General features: G+C 37.9%; 1 protein-coding gene across 11 annotated transcripts in view; it reads left to right on the forward strand.

Annotated features, from left to right (window-relative positions):
- Nucleotides 1-16,871, forward strand: part of SLC25A21 (solute carrier family 25 member 21) — a 702,309-nt gene extending 685,438 nt beyond the window's left edge. For all 11 annotated transcript variants that reach the window (XM_033952164.1, XM_033952163.1, XM_033952167.1 and 8 more), the window contains 2 exons: nucleotides 9,607-9,659; nucleotides 16,677-16,871. In XM_033952164.1, the coding sequence (XP_033808055.1) occupies nucleotides 9,607-9,659; nucleotides 16,677-16,738 (115 nt within the window). In that variant the 3' untranslated portion in view covers nucleotides 16,739-16,871. The remainder of the gene's footprint in view (nucleotides 1-9,606; nucleotides 9,660-16,676) is intronic.
- Nucleotides 16,872-17,619: the final 748 nt, after the last annotated feature.

The raw sequence follows: 17,619 nt of genomic DNA on the forward strand, positions 1-17,619 counted from the left end.
CGACTGAGACGCTTACATTTACGTGTACATTATGCATGTAAATGTTTAGAATATTTATCAAGGGCACTCAAAAAGGCAAGCAGATATCTGCACATACATCTCACCCTCTAATGATACCCACATAAAAATATTAAAATAATTAAATAATCCTGAATCCACGTGACCTTCAGAAGTGTGCCTTTGGGCTAAATATTATACAGTAGCCTCTCTGTTAACCAGAACTCAATTAACCAGAACTCTCAAGCAACCAAAAAAAAATGTAATACTTTAAATAAAAATGAAAATAAAATCAATTTCTGGTGGAAATTTAAGTTTCTTTATTTTTGATATACCGTCTATCAAAACAAATGTCTAAACGGTGTACAATATAAAAAGATTGTAAGGGACAATTAAAATAAGCAAATAAAAGCAATATTTTATCAAATATTAAAAATACTAGATGAATTCGGATTAACGTACATGAGACGGAAGGAAAGTAAGGGAGGGAAAGGTTGTTTAAAATACATCGAAGTAAAATTAATAAAAAAGGACGGTAAATGGGGAGTGGCAAAAACAGGAGGGGAATCATTTCAAAAGAAGTGTACCGGTAAACTTGGCCTACCACATGTTCAGTAGTATGTCTGGAACAGTTTATGCTATGGAATAGTATGGGGTATAGTATTAGTTAGGCATATTTTTTTTTTTTAATTCTTTATTGATTTTTAATCAAAAACAGTGTCATACAAATGAAAGAACAAAAGATATTCCACATATTCCACTATTATCTATACAGGTAACATAAATATCATTCAATAATTTCATTTTCCTGCATATAATAATATCATAATATATCCTAATATACAATACAAATAAAGAATAAAGTTACCCAAATATCACTATCAATATTTATTCCCCTCCCTCCAACCCTCCACCCCCCTTTAATAGTAACTCTCAAGCAACCAGAAATTACATTTATCCAGCATCTATCGATCCCCATGGGTGCCGGTTAACTGAGAATCTACTGTAGTAGCAATCCTGTAAGGATCAATACCAAACTCTTCATAAGGTCAATAATAATATGTAAACATTGTAATCGTACATGATATTACAATGAAGCGTTTAGTATTGATCCTTACTACTGTATAGTATATATCCCAAAAGAATATCTCTGAAGGTCATGTGGATTCAGCATTATTGAATTATTTGAATATTTTATATGGGTATTATTACGGTACATGGTGAGAATGTTTAGAATATTGACATTTATATATTTTTGTGTGCACAAACGTATATGTGCTAGCATGATGCGTGCTATTCTGCAAATGTGTGTGTTAGGTGTCATCGACTTAGGTTCAAGTTCTAGCGATTAATGAATTATAGATCCAAAAAAAGTTGGTTTTGTGCTAGTCCATCAAGGTCCTCCAGCATCATCTCTGTAGTTGTCTTCAATGTACCAGCCAACTAGTTGCAGGATGCCCTCATCGCCTGTTTCCTTCAGTCTTCCCAAGCATGATGTCTTTCTCCAATGATCTCTTCCTTCTAATGGTGTGACCAAAATAATACCGTCATAACTTCATCATGTGGGCTTCAAGTGACATAGTTGGTTTGATCTCTCCCCAAATCGATTTACTAGTTCTTCTGACAGTCCAATAATACACTGCGAATGCACACATAATTTATATCATGTTTTTGCAAGGGAAGCATACACAAGGGTGGAGCATGAGTGGGGAAAAAGGTAGGCTCCCAAAATACTGTAAGTAATATGCATCCCTGCTGCAGTTAGGCTAATGTATGTGTGAGCATCTTAATGTTAGGTTATTCTATAATTAAAAGTAGGCACCTATTCTCTTTTATAGAATAGGTTCCTACCATGCAACTTCTGATCACTTAATTGGAAGAGCCCATCAAAAATAATTCTGTTCTCCTTTGTAAGCCATTGCCCACATTTAATGGCATTCTGTTATATAATTGTTTTTCTATTTTGTCAATGACTTTTGTATGTTCAAAACTTAATAAAGATGATTGAACTTAAAAAAGAACTCCCAAAATTTGCAGAGAAGATATATGAATTAGGTCTTAACCATCTATTTCAGGGATAACAATAGGAGTAAATGGATGATCAATAGCTATCCATGATGAAATAGGAGATGCTACCTTCCCAAGGTAGAAAGGCAAGAAAAACAGTAGAGGTGACCTGAGATGCTCAATTTCTTTATTATATCGTTTAGGACTCAATACATATGTGTTTCGGCCTCAGTGGCCTGCATCAGGAGTCTAAGAATGAAATAACAATAATTTTGCCAAAATATTGGACATCTAAATAAAGCCAACATATCAATTTAAAAAGAAATTTGAAGATAATATACTGAAATCTACTAAATAAGATATAACAAAAGAGTTATAAAAATATAATCTTAAAACACATAATAAATGAACATAAAAATAATAATAAAAAATAATAAAAATGCAATGCTTTACACATGTGTTTGAAAAAATACAGACATATAATTAGGACATGAATTTATACAATGCACAGGTCAGTAATGATCCACATAACCTCACATTTTTGCAGATTAAGGGCTCCTTTTACTAAAGTGTGCTAGCGTTTTTAGCGTGCGCTTCATCGCCGCGTGCACTAACCCCGCGCTACGCGTCAAGAACTAATGCCAGCTCAATGCTGGCGTTAGCGTCTAGTGCATACTAAAACCGTTAGCGCAGCTTACTAAAAGGAGTCCTAAATTGAAGATGGTGAATATGGAAGCAAACAGCAGTTTGTGGAAGGCAGTAACTTAAGGGTTGAAGATTAATAGCTTTAGGATCCAGAGAATAAATTTGTTGAATGGCATTGGCAAAAGAATAAGAGCTAATACCTAAGCACTGAATAGGAATAAATAATAGGCTCATGGATAAATTGAATGAAACAGATGGTAAAACATAAACCTGAGAACACTAGTAGCAATTTTCCATAAGATAGAGAATTAAAACTGAACGTGGACTCAAAAGATTCTGTTACAGAAAAAAAGAGGCAAGCCATAAAAATGGCCACCATTCCTAAACTAGATTGTCTCAACAGGAGCAACTGGTGATGAACCAGATCACATGCTACAAAGAAATCAAGTAAGATAATAACAAATTTACCTCATTTTAAATACCGTCTAACATTACTAACCAAGGACGTCGGGTGAGTTTCAATACTAGGAGAATGTGAGATGTTCTGACCAGGACATCTCAATTGTGAGTTGTATGTCATTTCTAAACTCTGCCTCTATATGTATATCTCCAGAACATATGTATGGCTGATATAAGTGCTCAAGGCTTACTTATAGGCATGTATTTTCATGTTTAAACTATTATTCTATGAAGGAAAATAGGCACCTTTGTTCCTTTATAGAAGAGGCCTCTGCTAGGTGCCCTCAGGCACCCTGTTATATGAGTAGAATCACCCTCTTAAAGTTTATCATATGAAAAGTAAATTTGGGCCATATGAAAGCCATATATTATATTTACTACAGTATGGGGCTCATTTTCAAAAGAGAAAAACACCCAAAAAGTGGCATCAAGGGGCAGATGAACATTTTTCTTTCCAAATCCTTCCAATTAGCTATTTCTGAAACCTGTTTTCTCAACAGATATCTATACTGTTTGTCTAAATCTCAAGGGGGCATGTTAGAGGCGTGGTATAGATGGGACTCAGGTGTACCTATGACTTGGACATTTGTCTAGACACAAAAGGAGTGGAGGAGTCCAAAAAAAGAATGCAAAAGTAATGCAAAAAGAACATCAACATAGCTTAAAACAATTATGGGCTCCTTGTACTAAGCCTCAGAAGAGGATTCTACTTGCAGTTATTTTGGTTTCCTTGAGGTAAGTCTCCAGTCTGTTCTTGAATATGATGTTGTCTATGAATCCTCTCCCCATTCTTGGTCTCGTTCCATTGGTGTTTGATTGTTTTCTGGTTGTCTTATTCTGAAGCTAAGTGGTGATATGTCCATGGAACTTTCCTAGTGGAGGGCTTGCAGTCTCCTATATCCTCCTCTCTGCTGAACAGTATGTCCAAAGTGTGTCCTTTAGGGTGGGTTTGTTCTTTCACTGCTTGGTATAGTCCCTCTAGTTGGACTACTTGTTGGGCTTTTTGGCATATTGTTCCTTATACATGTAGACTGAAGTCTCCTTATACCCAGAATGAGGAGAATTTTAGGTTAGATTCTGCGATGAGATTCACAGTGTTTTGCCACTGTTCTGTATCTAGGTCGGGGATGGCATATAATACCATTATGCCCATTGTGTTTGAGTTTCCTATTTGAAGAAGTAGATATTTTGTTCCTGTAGGTTGGGTGATTTTCATTTGCTGGTAACCCCCTCCTCTCTTACCTTTTCTATTTTGGAGCTTAAGCAGAACAGATTTGTTTGTTGGGGAGCATCCATGTACCCCTCCCTTTTCTGTTTATTCTCCAGGGCTAATCTACTGCTTTGATATGAACAGGTCAGCATAGGGAGAAGGGAGACAGAGAGGAAAAATGCAAATGAAGCTCTCTACACACACCCCATAGGTGAAGGTGCATAAACCCACTGGTTCAAGACTGATGTTCCTATCTCCTAGAAAGAAGATTAACAAGGTAGGTGCATAATCTTCCCTTACATATTTTATATAGGTACTTATTTTGTACCTGGGGCAATGGAGGGTTAAGTGACTTGCCCAGAGTCACAGGGAGCTGCAGTGTGGAAACTGAGCCCAGTTCCCCTGATTCTCAGGCCGCTGTACTAACCATTAGGCTCACAGGGATTTTGTGGATGTTTTATTTATTAGAAAGCAAAATCAGAAACTCAACTTCATTCTGCTGCCTCCAGCATTTATTGGCATCGTGTAGAGTAGAAAACTTCCCATTGCAAAGTAACACCAGGAAGGTTAAGGGCAAAGCTACTGAAGTATAGTAAAATATCATCATATTTCCTATGCAAGCCACTAATGTTGCTGCTTTAGCAATGCAAAGGCAGTGGGCTCTAATTTGGGGCCACTATTTATTTCAAGTGGCTGGTGGCATAGCCCAAACACCTCACACCCTCATCATTCCCTAGCACAGTCTCCCTGAGCAGACTCTCCAACCCCAAACAGTCTCCTCTCAACAGACCCATTCCCTCCAGTCCCCCTCTTATACTTATCAGGGATGTCTCTGGTGGAAAGCTGGGGGAATGGCTACTACTATTACTACTAATTATTTCTATAGTGCTACCAGACGTACACAGTGCTGTACAGAGTCACAAAGAAGACAGTCCCTGCTTAAAAGAGCTTACAAACTAAATAGGCAAGACAGACAAGCAGGATGTCAAGGATTAAGTCAAGGGAAATGGTTAATCTGCTGGCTAGGTAGAAGGATTACTATAAATTGGAGTGTAGGTGAAATTCTTGAGTGCACATGATTGTGGCATTTAGGGAATCAGGATGGAAAGGGAGAATGGGATAGGGAAGGGTGTGTACAAATCTTCCTCATGATAGTGGTTGCGCTCTATCACAAACAAGGCTAGCTAGTGTTTCAGTACCTGGAAAGCTTGCTTCTAGTAGCTCAGTCACAGGTCTTAAGCCTCCTGGAGAAAAAAGTAGCTCTTCTTTAGTCTCTGAAATAACTTATCAACTTGCAGACGTCCACACCATGGCCAAACAACATCATTTGGTTTATAGGAATAGTCCTGAACACCATCCAATCCAGAGCCTTTTTCCAGACAACAGCATCCCAATGCTTATAGCAGAGTTGATGCAAGGGCTCCCTAAGCAAACCGTCAGCATGCAGCCCCCCTTAGGAATGTAATAATTAAATTCTGCAAACATGACCATCACACAAAAAAATTCTATAAAAATGCAGGTTAAAATATATGCCGATGGCTCTAAGTTTGTGTGGCTATCTGTTTTGCTTTGATTGCAGTGTTCTTTGATGCCCAAAGGTGCTGCCCTAGGAATTGCCTAGTCTTGCCTAATGGTTTGTCTGGCACTGGACTCACTGCCCGAAGGGTTGCTGTAGCAAAATGGTACACTCTAACTAATCTCACTTGGTATGACCCTTCTAAAAGGGACGCACTCTTTAGCAGAGATCTAGGTGGACCTTAAAAAAGCGAGATCTTAATAGCACATGAACAAGATCGTTATCTAAAGATATTTTCCCTGGTGCTGCCTATAAAAGACTATTGTTCTTGTTATTAAATGAAAGGCATTTATAAATTGGAATTACGAGACCATCTGAAACAGCACAATCATAGCAACACATTCCTGGAACAGTTCCCGAAACATATGTGCTGCAGAGAGGTAGAAATGGCGTTCTTCAACAGTTCTTTTTTTTCTCTACTTCTGACATAATGAACATTGCAACGAAAAAAATTACTCTTCAGCTTGAATGTGTTTAACTTCTTCCCTAGCAACAAATTTTTGCTTTGATGTTTAACTATGTTTATGTTTATTTATTCATTTGATGAATCGCTTATCTATAATTTACTAAGCGATTTACAATAAGATACATAAGCATTATAAAACAAGATACTAATATTATATACAAACTAAAATCAAAACTCATAAGCAGACAAACACTTGAACATTTTAAAACAAACTTAATCCTTTTAAAAGACATATTAATAGTATCCAGTACTAAATAAGAAACCGACTTATACACAGACATACTAAGACACATAATGATAAAAAGGGGAAAAGTTACATTTTAGATGTTGTGAGAAGAAAAGGGAACATTCAAGGAAAAAACATAGGGAGGGATAACTTGACTGCAGCAAAAGAGTATTTCTATTAAAGATTAAAAGCATCTTTAAAAAGGAAAGTTTTTAATTTATTTTTAAAAAGACTGAGATCCTTTTCATTTTTTATATATTGTGGCAAAGAGTTCCACGTCTGGGGGGCCACAATTGAGAACATGTCGTGCCGTCTGGTACCTACCACTTTTAAGGAAGGGACTGCCAATAACCCTTGTGCTAAAGAACGAAGCGAACGTGATACATTATGTGGGATAAGCATCCGGTTTATAAATGAAGGTTCATTTGAGGTTACAACAAGTTTTAAATACTAGCAATAAAATTTTGTATGTTATACGGTGCGTGATAGGGAGCCAATGTGACTCAATCAAATACGGGGTTACATGGTCATACTTTTTACCATTATATAAAAGTTTGACTGCAATGTTTTGAATTATTTGTAGCCGTTTTTTTTCTTTTTGCGTAATATTGAGCAATAATGCATTGCAATAATCAAGCTTTGTTATTATCAGTGAGTGTAAAAGAATATTTAAAGATTTAGGTTCGAGAAATTTCGAGATTGAACGGATCATTCGCAATTTGTGAAGGCAAGATTTGACGACGTTGCTGATGTGATCATGATAGGAGAAATTTTCATCAATCCCCTTTATTTTCATCAATCCCCTTTATTTTCCTTATGCAGCACATCTGTTATCTGACTGGTAGTTTGTTGGAAAGAAAATACACCTTACTGATTAAAAGGATGTTTTTGGTTGGATGGGGCTGCTGGATGACTTTAAAAAAAAAAAAGGTTTTGGTGAAGCTCAGTGTACATGAAAATTAAGGGTTGTGCTACAGCCACTGACTATGAATCAGATATACTAAGGGTAGGCACCATGAGGACAATTTTATAACTGGACACCTAGACCAACAAAGGCACAAAGGTGCAAACGCTGGGTCTATTTCCAAAAGCATATATCAATCACATATCTGTAATACAACACAATATGCCAGATCAGTATGAAAACTGATTTTCAGAGCACCACCAAAACTGAAAAAAATGTTGGCAAATGCCTCTGAAGCTTTAATATCAATCCAATTTTGTCATGTGCTTTGGCATAAATCAGTCTATCTGGTAGTAAAATCAGTCTATCCAATACACTCTCTAGAATCTAATTGCTAATGTAATAACTGATCCCAATCTTGTTGTAAGCCGCAATGATTCCTTGTTGAAAATTGCAGGATATAAGAAACCAAATGGCATAGTGATATTGAAGCAATTTCCAAGTCCCCCCAAAATCACGTAACACAATTTGGGCCTGATTCTCAAAATGGCGGCCCGATTGTAGGTGACAGTAGGCGTCCTACCGCCATCTAACTAAGCAATTGGTAGCAGAGTAAAACAAATTGTAGGAGATGTGGAGGGCCATTTTCAAAAAGGACGTCTAAGTCCAACTTGGAGTTTTCCTACATCCAAATTCAGAAGCACAGAAACATCAATTTTTGAATATTACAGCCAACCAAAATGTCTTGACTGCCAGGACATCTGACTTTTTATTTGCCATTTTCAGCCACAAAAATGTCCAAGTTAGAAATGTCCAAATCAGCACCATTTAGACATAGGAGGAGCCACCATTCTAATGGACTGGCTATCTAGACATGCCAGCAGAGCAGTGGGGCACCTTAGAGATCACTGCTGTGAACTTCACATAAAGGGTGCCAGATATTCATCTCACTATAATTTATAATTTATGGTGAGACCTCCAACCCCCCCAACCTACTATACCCACCTGTCTACCACCCCAATAACCCTTATGGCTATAGGTTGCACCTATATGGCTGTATAGTATGGTTTTGGTGGATTTTGTTGGGCTTATAGTTAACACCATAGATTTGGGGGTTAGAGTGCCTAATGGTTCTGGCTCCTTCTCTCTATGGTTCACTAGCCAACCCATCTAGTTTCTTAAGACACCTGTGTCTGCCGTCATCTACTATGTTACTATATGTGATGTTCTACTAGAACTTCCCATACCAGATTCTGCTGTTCCAGAGACAGGTATGTACTGTTATATTCAGAGTTGTTGGGGGGTTTTTTTTGGGGGGGGGATCAGTGACCACTGGGGGAGTGTGTGGGGGTCATTACTTAATCCTTCCAGTGGTCATCTGGTCAGTTTTGGTACCTTTTTGTTACTTAGACACTTCCAAAAGAGGTCTAGCTCAGATGTCTAAGTTCCATCCAGAACATCTTGGAAAAGGTTTGATTATCCCTGCAAGATGTCCAAGTCTAACACACCCACAGCCCACCCATAACATGCTTCTTAACACCCCCCCATTGAACTCTGGATGCACAGCAGAGGAAGTCCAGGAAAACAGTTTTGATGATCAGAACTTGGACATCATGGCGATTAGTGCTGACTTAGATGGTTTGTGGTGGGACATTTTTGTTTTTTGATTATGCCCCTAATTATGTTCAGTTAGTCTACAATCCAACTGTGGAATTTCTCACTGAAGGATATGGTCAAAGTCAGTTGTATGACAAAGTTTAAAAAGCTTAGGACAGTTTAATTCAGTACAGGTGAAGAGAGAGCTATTTTTTTAGCCATGCTCTCACTGCTGGATGCTGGGAGTGAATAGCAGAGAAAGAATTAAAATCTGTTGAATATTTCTTCTACGCTATTGAGTTTGGGGTTACAATTAGATTGTAAGCTCTTTCGTGTTAATTTACAGCACTGTGAGCATCTGGTAGACCTATAGAAATGATAAGTAGCAGTAGTAGCAGTGCTAGACTAGATGGACCAGTATTGCATTTTTTATGTTCTTGTTAAGGTGCCTGAACATAATTAGAATGATGACTAGAAGTTAATGATCACTAATAATATCTTTTTTTTTTTTCTCTTGCAGCTTTTTCGCATTATACAAAGGTTTGGTCCCTAAGATTATGAGACTTGGTCCTGGTAATTCTATATTTTAATTTTTTTGCATTGGCCTTTTCACTATTTACCTTTTATGTACCCAGAAATGATTTTGTGGAAAGGACAACATGATTCAGTAAAGGGTTTTTATTTTGATTCCGATGCAATTTGGAATCTTCCCCTTCCCCAGTACCTATTATATCAACTTTCTTCATATCTTTGTCTTTGTCCTGTCATTATGTTGCCCTATTTTACTTTTTTAAAAAATTATTTCTTTTTTTTTTAAGTTCAAAAAGTTTTATTTGAATTTTTTGGTTACAAATCATATAAATTCATGTGGCATCATAATAAATATATACAAATCAGATTAATGAAGAGAAATACCATACAATGCCTCTGGGGAAACTTGTAGAATAAATAATAACTAGAAAAGAAGAAGGAAAGAAAGGAAAGGAATTTACAAACAAGTATCGATCAAGAGATCATTTTAAAACTCCAATTTTAGTAATTGTAAACTGTCCAGATATTTGTTTGATGGTCGGTATATCAAACTGTAAATAAGCTTGGAAACTTGGTTAATTGTCCTTGTGACATAACTGCAATAAAAGAACAGGAAGTTGAGAGTAAGATAGAGTCGGAGTATTTAATAGAAATTTGATATCCTACCCCATTGATGTAGCTAAATAACAAAAGAGGGTCACTGACCAGTCTGCAGCAACTGGCCATGAAAGTGTGAACTATTTTGACATGTTGAGTGGAGACAGACCTGACATGCATTGAATTGATATTGATGGCACAAAAATTGTTTGGGACTGGTCTTAATTGGGTGACCTTGCAGTTCTGGTTTTCACACTGGAAGAATATAGTGAAGTTTTTTCTGACCTGTGATTGAATTTTGCTTCTGAATATATGGTACCTTTTTAATGTAGTGAGCTAATGATTCTGAGGTCTTTTTTTCCCCGCTTAAAATTAAATTTACATGTTATTCATATAGAAATACTGGCATTAACTGTGTAAAACCTATATATAATACATACCTGTGTGCAATATCAAAAAGCCAATAGTTACATCTGCAAAAGATACTATATAGAGATATCAAGGAAACACAGAAACATGATGGCAGATAAAAGTCAAATGGCCCATCTGCAGCATCCACTATCTTTTCCTCCTCTCCCTAAGAGATCCTATATGTCTGTCCAATTCTTTCTTGAATTCAGACAGTCTTTGTCTCCACCACCTCTACCGGGAGTCTAGTCCACACATCAGCCACCCTTTCTGTAATAAAGTATTTCCTTAGATTACTTCTGAGCCTATCACCTCTTAATTTCATTTTATGCCCTCTCAATCAGGAGCTTCCTTTCAGAGAAACATAGAAACAAGATGACAAATAAAGGCCAAATGGCCCATCCAGTCTGCCCATCCGCAGTAACCATTATCTCTTCCTCTCTCTAAGAGATCCCACGTGCCTATCTAAGACTTTCTTGAAATCAGACACAGTCTCTGTCTCTACCACCTCTACCAAGAGACTGTTTTACGAGTCTCTGTCATTTGAAAGGAAGCTCTGGAATGAAAGGGCATAACTTCATCTTATGCCCTTTCATTCCAGAGCTTCCTTTCAAATGAAAGAGACTCGACTCATGTGCATATACACCACGTAGATATTTAAATGTCTCTATCATATCTCCCCCTCTCCTGCCTTTCCTCCAAAGTATACAAATTGAGATCTTTAAGTCTGTCCCCATACGCCTTATCACAAAGACCATACACCATTTTAGTAGCCTTCCTCTGGACTGACTCTATTCTTTTTATATCTTTTTGAAGGTGCAGCCTCCAGAATTGTGCACAATATTCTAAATTTAGAGATTTCACCAGTCTTATACAGGGATATCAAAACCTCCTTTTTCCTACTGGCCATACCTCCCCCTAGGCACCCTAGCATCTTCTAACTTTTGCCATTGCCTTTTCAACCTGTTTGGCCACCTTAACATCATCGCATACTATCACATTCAAGTCCCACTCCTCTTTCATACAGAAAAGTTCTTCACCCCCTAAACTGTACTATTCCCTCAGGTTTTTGCAGCCCAAGTGTATGACCTTGCATTTTAGCTTTAAATTTTAGCTGCCAAATTTCAGACCATTCTTCAAGCTTTGCTAGGTCCTTTCTCATGTTATTCACACCATCAGGGCTGTCTACTCTATTGCAGATTTTGATATCATCCACAAAAAGGCAAATCTTACTAGTCAGCCATTCAACAAGATTGCTTACAAAAATGTTAAAAAGCACAGACCCAAGAACCAAACTTTGAGGCACACCACTGGTAACATCCCTTTCCTCAGAGTGATCTTCTTTGACCACTACCCTTTGTTGAATTTCACTCAACTAGTTCCTGACTCAGTCCATCACTTTGGGGTCCATGCCGAGGTCACTCAGTTTATTTATTAGACGCCTGTGTGGAACACTGTCAAAGGCTTTGCTAAAATCTAAATACATCACAACTAATGTACATCCTCTATCCAATTCTCTGGTCACCCAGTCAAATAATTTGATCAGATTTGTATGACAAGACCTGCTTCTAGCAGATCCACTGGATTGCAGAAACATCTAGCTATAAAAGCATTTCCTTTTATCTATTTACCACAGAAGTCAGACTTACCGGCCTGTAGTTCCCTACTTCTTGGATGAGATTTAGACTGGGCTTAGACATGACTAAAATCTATACATCTAGGCCCTATTTTATCAAGGCAATGCAGGTGTATGTGGGAAATTCATTCTTCGGAATTTATACCTGGCCAAAAGTATGTATAGGTTTTTTTTAAAGGTGGTTGTCTCAACCAGCCCTGTATAGGAATGATTAGGGGAGTTATCCTCTTTAATCCTCCTTTATTTATTTCCTCCTCTGAATAGAAGGGAGCAAAAAGAAACCATAGTTAAATAACAGTAGTCATATATGTAGGGAATCATATACCTTACAAGTGTAAGTTGCTGAGTTCCTACCATTGATCTTTTTCAGCATGTGTACATTGTATATTGAATAAGTAATGTGTACAGCAGTCCTTTGTACTGTATATGGCACATGCTGCACATACTGCACATAATGTACAGTACATGTGTACTTTTGCAAGTATTTTAGAAAAGGTTCTTTGTGTTCTAAAATACCACTGGAATTGAGCACATCCTGCTCTGGACAATCAGTTCAGATCTCTGAGTTCTATGTAAAATGGGGCTCTTGGTCTGACAACCAAGTTAGATTACTAGTGACCATCAAAGATCTTAGGTATGCACCTCTCAAATGCCATATGATTACCATTGAAATGAGAGATTGCATCTCAGGAAAACCTGTATAAAATTTTACATTCAACTTCTAAAATAAGAATTCTTTATATGCACCCCTCCCCCCCTCCATCCATATTCCACTGTAGATGTGAAATACAGAAGATAAGGACCACTGGTTCATCCATTTTACTTGCCTACAGTACTGTTCCAGCTCATACTCAACTGGAATCTCCTCTTTCACCCTGTCATTATAATCCCTAGGTGTCTATCCCATACATGCTTCAATTATGCTATTGTTTGGTTTCTAGAAATTTGTCGCAGGTGTCCATTGCCCTCTCTTTTGATTCTCCAGCTGCTTCATATGACAGACTATGTCCTTGAAATTTTCTTTCTGTGAAAAATGCTTTTTATGATATTTATTACCGTATATACTCAAACATAAAGCAATCCGAATATAAACTGAGGTAATCTTTTTTCCCCCCAAAAAGGAAGAAAAACAGTTGAGTCGAATATAAACTGAGGTTAGAAATCTGAGTGTCGTTTGTCAGGGATCATGCCATAAGTAATCACAAATTTTTCAGTTGGGGCTGTTTCAAGTTCAAGAAAGCTGAAGGAGAGCCAACAAAAATTTTCCTACCTGGGGCTGTCCCCACCAGAACACCTGGCCTCAGTCACACGTGCAGAAAACAGAAAAAAAAAGTCCTTTTCAAATACAAACCCACAAACTACAAGTACTATTGTACACAAATGAAACCCTAATATGCCAGACTCTGCACATAGTACACCACAAAAGAAATAGAAATTCCTTCACTTTTTGTACTACCATCGTCTTTGACACTGATTTTCATATTCAGTTTTCTTCCATTTTTCTGCCTCCATCTCTTCCCCTTCCCTCTGTCCATGTGCACCATCTCTTCCACTTCCTTCCAAGCATGTGGCCCCATCGCTTCCCCTTCCCTCCATCCATGTGCCACCATCCCCTTCCTCTCCTCTCCATCCATTTGCCCCCCTTCCTCTTCTGTATGCCCCTTCCATTCATCATCTCTCCTTTCTTCCTCTCTTCCTCCTCTACCCCCCGGTTCCACCAAATGTTCTATATTTCTATAGCACTACAAAGAGGTCACCGTCATGGGAGTGATTCTCTTGCACTGCCCGCTGGCCTCCTCTGCACTGTTCCTTTGCTGCGGTCCACACAAGCAGAAACAGTAAGTACAGAGGAGGTCTCCAGCAGTGCTAGAAAATCGAAGAACAGTAGCTTGGGCAATCCTATCCTCCACTACCCGCTCCCCCTGCCCCAGACCAACATTGCACTTACAGGCCTGATGCTCTGAAAACCGCCACCACCGCTCTGTGCTGGTGAAGGGCCTTGAGCATCTGCACATGCTCAAGGTTTGCTGGACTCCGAGAATCCCGGAGAAGGCAGAAGCCAGCAGACCTTCAGCATGTGCAGATGATGCAAAAGGCCCTTCACCTCACCAGCACAGAGTATCAGCGACAGTTTCCAGAGCATCTGACCTGTAAGTGCGATGTCAGTCTGGAGCAGGGGGAAGTGGGTAGTGGTGAATAAGAGTGCTGGTCATGGGGGTGGGGGTGGGGGGTGAGAGATAGCAATATCAGTCATTGGGGGAGAAGATAGCAATGTTAGGGGGGGGAAGATAGCAATGTTAGTCATCAGGAGAGATAGAAGTGCAGGTCATAGGAGAGGGGGGGAGGGAAGGAAAAAGCACCATCATTGGAATGTGGCTTGAATATAAACCGAGACCCCCATTTTTGGGCCATTTTTTTGGCCCAAAAATCTCAGTTTATATTTGAGTGTACTGTATACAGTACTTGAGTGTATGTATCGTATCTTACTTTTCCCTCCTTTCTTATCTAGAGAGTATGAACATTATGATGGCCTTTCTCTAAATTGTCTCTACCTTATGAATGACATTTTGTAAATGTTATCTCCAGAATTTCAGCATTAGTAACTAGCAGATCGTGTAGAATAAGATCTATGTTATAAACTTGTGCATTGGTTTTCAGAGGACTGCATGCATGCATGTTACAATACTCAAGTACCGGTAATACCATATTACTCCATGTCTCTAAAAATGTCCTATTCTGAAAATTCAATGTTAGGCCTGAAATTAAAAAATCTTTTCAGAAGTACAGAGGAATATATTTGTATCTTCTTGTTTTATAAAAACAGAACCACCTAAAGAGCATATTCCCAGAAGATACCAAAGAAAATGCTTCCATGGTTTCACTTCACACAGTGCCTAGTACCGAATCAGTGCCTCAAAACATAACTGTCCTTTTCAGGATAACAGGAAGATCTGTTTTTTCCCTTTTTGTTCTTTATCTCTAAAGATTGTAGTTCGCCCCAATATTCCATATGTCATGTCTCGTATTTAGTCCCCCCGAGTATCTCTGTTAATTTTATATACTCACTTGTATTTTAAATTGTACACCGCCTAGAATTTTGAGTAGGCGGTTAATCAAATTTTAAATAAACTTGGAAACTTGTTACCAGGTGGGATATCAAAAGTCAATTCTGAAGGGCTGCAAATATGTCCGACTTAAAGGACAATCAAAGTATGTAAAGCAGCTGGTTCATGAACACAGGGTACCCAACTGTAGATAGGTCAGGCAAGCTCATTTGCAAGTTCTCATTAATACAGGCCATGGTGCAACCTCACCTTGAGTACTGTTGCATCTCAAAGCGATATAGCAGAATTAGAAGAGATTCAAAGAGGGATGAACAAAATTATTAAGGGAATAAAACTCCTGTCAAATGAGGAAAAGTTTGAAGTTAGGCCTCTTCAGCTTGGAGAAGAGACAGCTGAGGGGGTGATATGATAGAGGTCTGCAAAATCCTAAGTGGAGTAGACTGGGTAAACGTGAATCCATTTTTTACTCTTAAAAAATACAAAGACTAGGGGACCCTCTATGAATTTACAAGGTAATTATTATTTTTTTTTTTAGTTCAATAATTTTAATAAAAATTTCCATAAAACACAATACAATGCATCAAAACTTGACTTTCTTATGTAAATACAAAAAAGATAAAGAAACAATATAATACAAATAATAATCATTAATACTATCATAAATACTATAGTAAAAACCGTGAGGAAAGGTAATTCTTTTAAAACAAATAGAAAAAAATATTTTTTTCACTGAACGGATAGTTAAGCTTTGGAACTGATTGCCAGAGAATGTGGTAAAACTAGCTAGCATATTTGGGTTTAAAAATGGTTTGGCCGAACTTCTGGAGGAAAGGTCTAGAAACTGCTATTAAGGTAGACAGAGGGAAAGCATCCGGGATCAGTAGCATAAAACCTCACTACACTTTGGGATTCTGTCAGGTACTTGTGACCTGGATTGGCCACGCCTGGAAGCAGGATACTGTGCTAGATGGACCTTTGGCCTGACCCAATATGGCAATTCTTATGTTCTTGTGTTGCTTTCTAGCATTGGAATGTTGATATCCCTGAAACAAATGCCCATATTTCTACTAGTCACTGGCCTGTAAGTGCGATGTCACATTTTGGCAATAGAATATTTTGCATTACTGATTCATTTAATTTATATCCTACAGACACTGGTACTACAGAGTTATCAATGCATGCTGAACAGGGCAAAGGGTTTGGTTTTGCTTTTAATCTGCAGAACTGGCAGTATTCCACTATAGTCCGTTTTGAAAGCAAGATCTGAACATTTCAGTCACTGTGGCTCTCAGGTCTGGCTCTGGAGATGTTTATTTTGTTCGGTAGAAGCTAAAATGCATTCTTCTATTACAGGTGGTGCAGTGATGTTGCTTGTCTACGAATATGCATATGGCTGGCTTCAGAAGCACTGGTGATAAGAGAGGCAGAATGCTGTATTATACACCTAGTACAAAAGAGAAGTTAATAAAGGGAATCCCTCTGGCACAAGCAAAATATTAACACTTACTGTATTTTTACCTGAACCGTGAATAAAAAACACACTGCTTAAAAACCTATGCATTGAACTCTTGTTCTAGTATCATCAGTATTAGCAGCTATTAGCATGTACTCTGTAACTCTTATAGGAGTCATTTGCAAATGAATTATTTCTATGTAAATTTGGTAATGAAAGTTTCAACCTAGAATCTTCTGCTTGCTTTTTGAGTTATAAAAAATATACAGAGGTGACCAATTCAAACCGTTGGTATTATAGAGTGACTAAAGAGGTCAATAGAAGAAAATAAAGTCACTATTGAATCATTAAACAGTATACTTTGTACATTCAAAAAACTTGTTTTGTACTTAGAACTCTGCTCAGAGACATGAAGGCTGATTACTCCGTTTCACCCACCAATCATTGAAGTGTTCAAAAAAATAGTTTTTATAAGATTTTCAATAAATAAAGTGCTAGCCGACGTGCACGTTTCGTTGCTACGTCAGGGAACCGACAATACAGCTAGATTTAAAGCTGGAGGTGAAGTCACTGAAAGCAAGAAATGAATACAGTAAACGTCCACACTTTTAGATTAAATATAAATTATAAAAGCTTAAATAGAAGTACTAAGTGCACTATCTTATGACTATGAACTGAAAAAGCACACTCACCATGAGATTGAAAAAATGGTTCACTCAACAATACGATTCTCTGCTACTAGTCATATCATATCCACTCAGTCCTATTATGTTTGTCACCCTCTCATCTACTCAGACCCTTTGGGACGCAGATTCTCAAAACTTACTGTACCCTTAATGATGG

The sequence above is a fragment of the Geotrypetes seraphini genome, chromosome 7 (genome assembly GCF_902459505.1).
Source record: "Geotrypetes seraphini chromosome 7, aGeoSer1.1, whole genome shotgun sequence".
NCBI classification, from domain to species: Eukaryota; Metazoa; Chordata; class Amphibia; order Gymnophiona; family Dermophiidae; genus Geotrypetes; species Geotrypetes seraphini.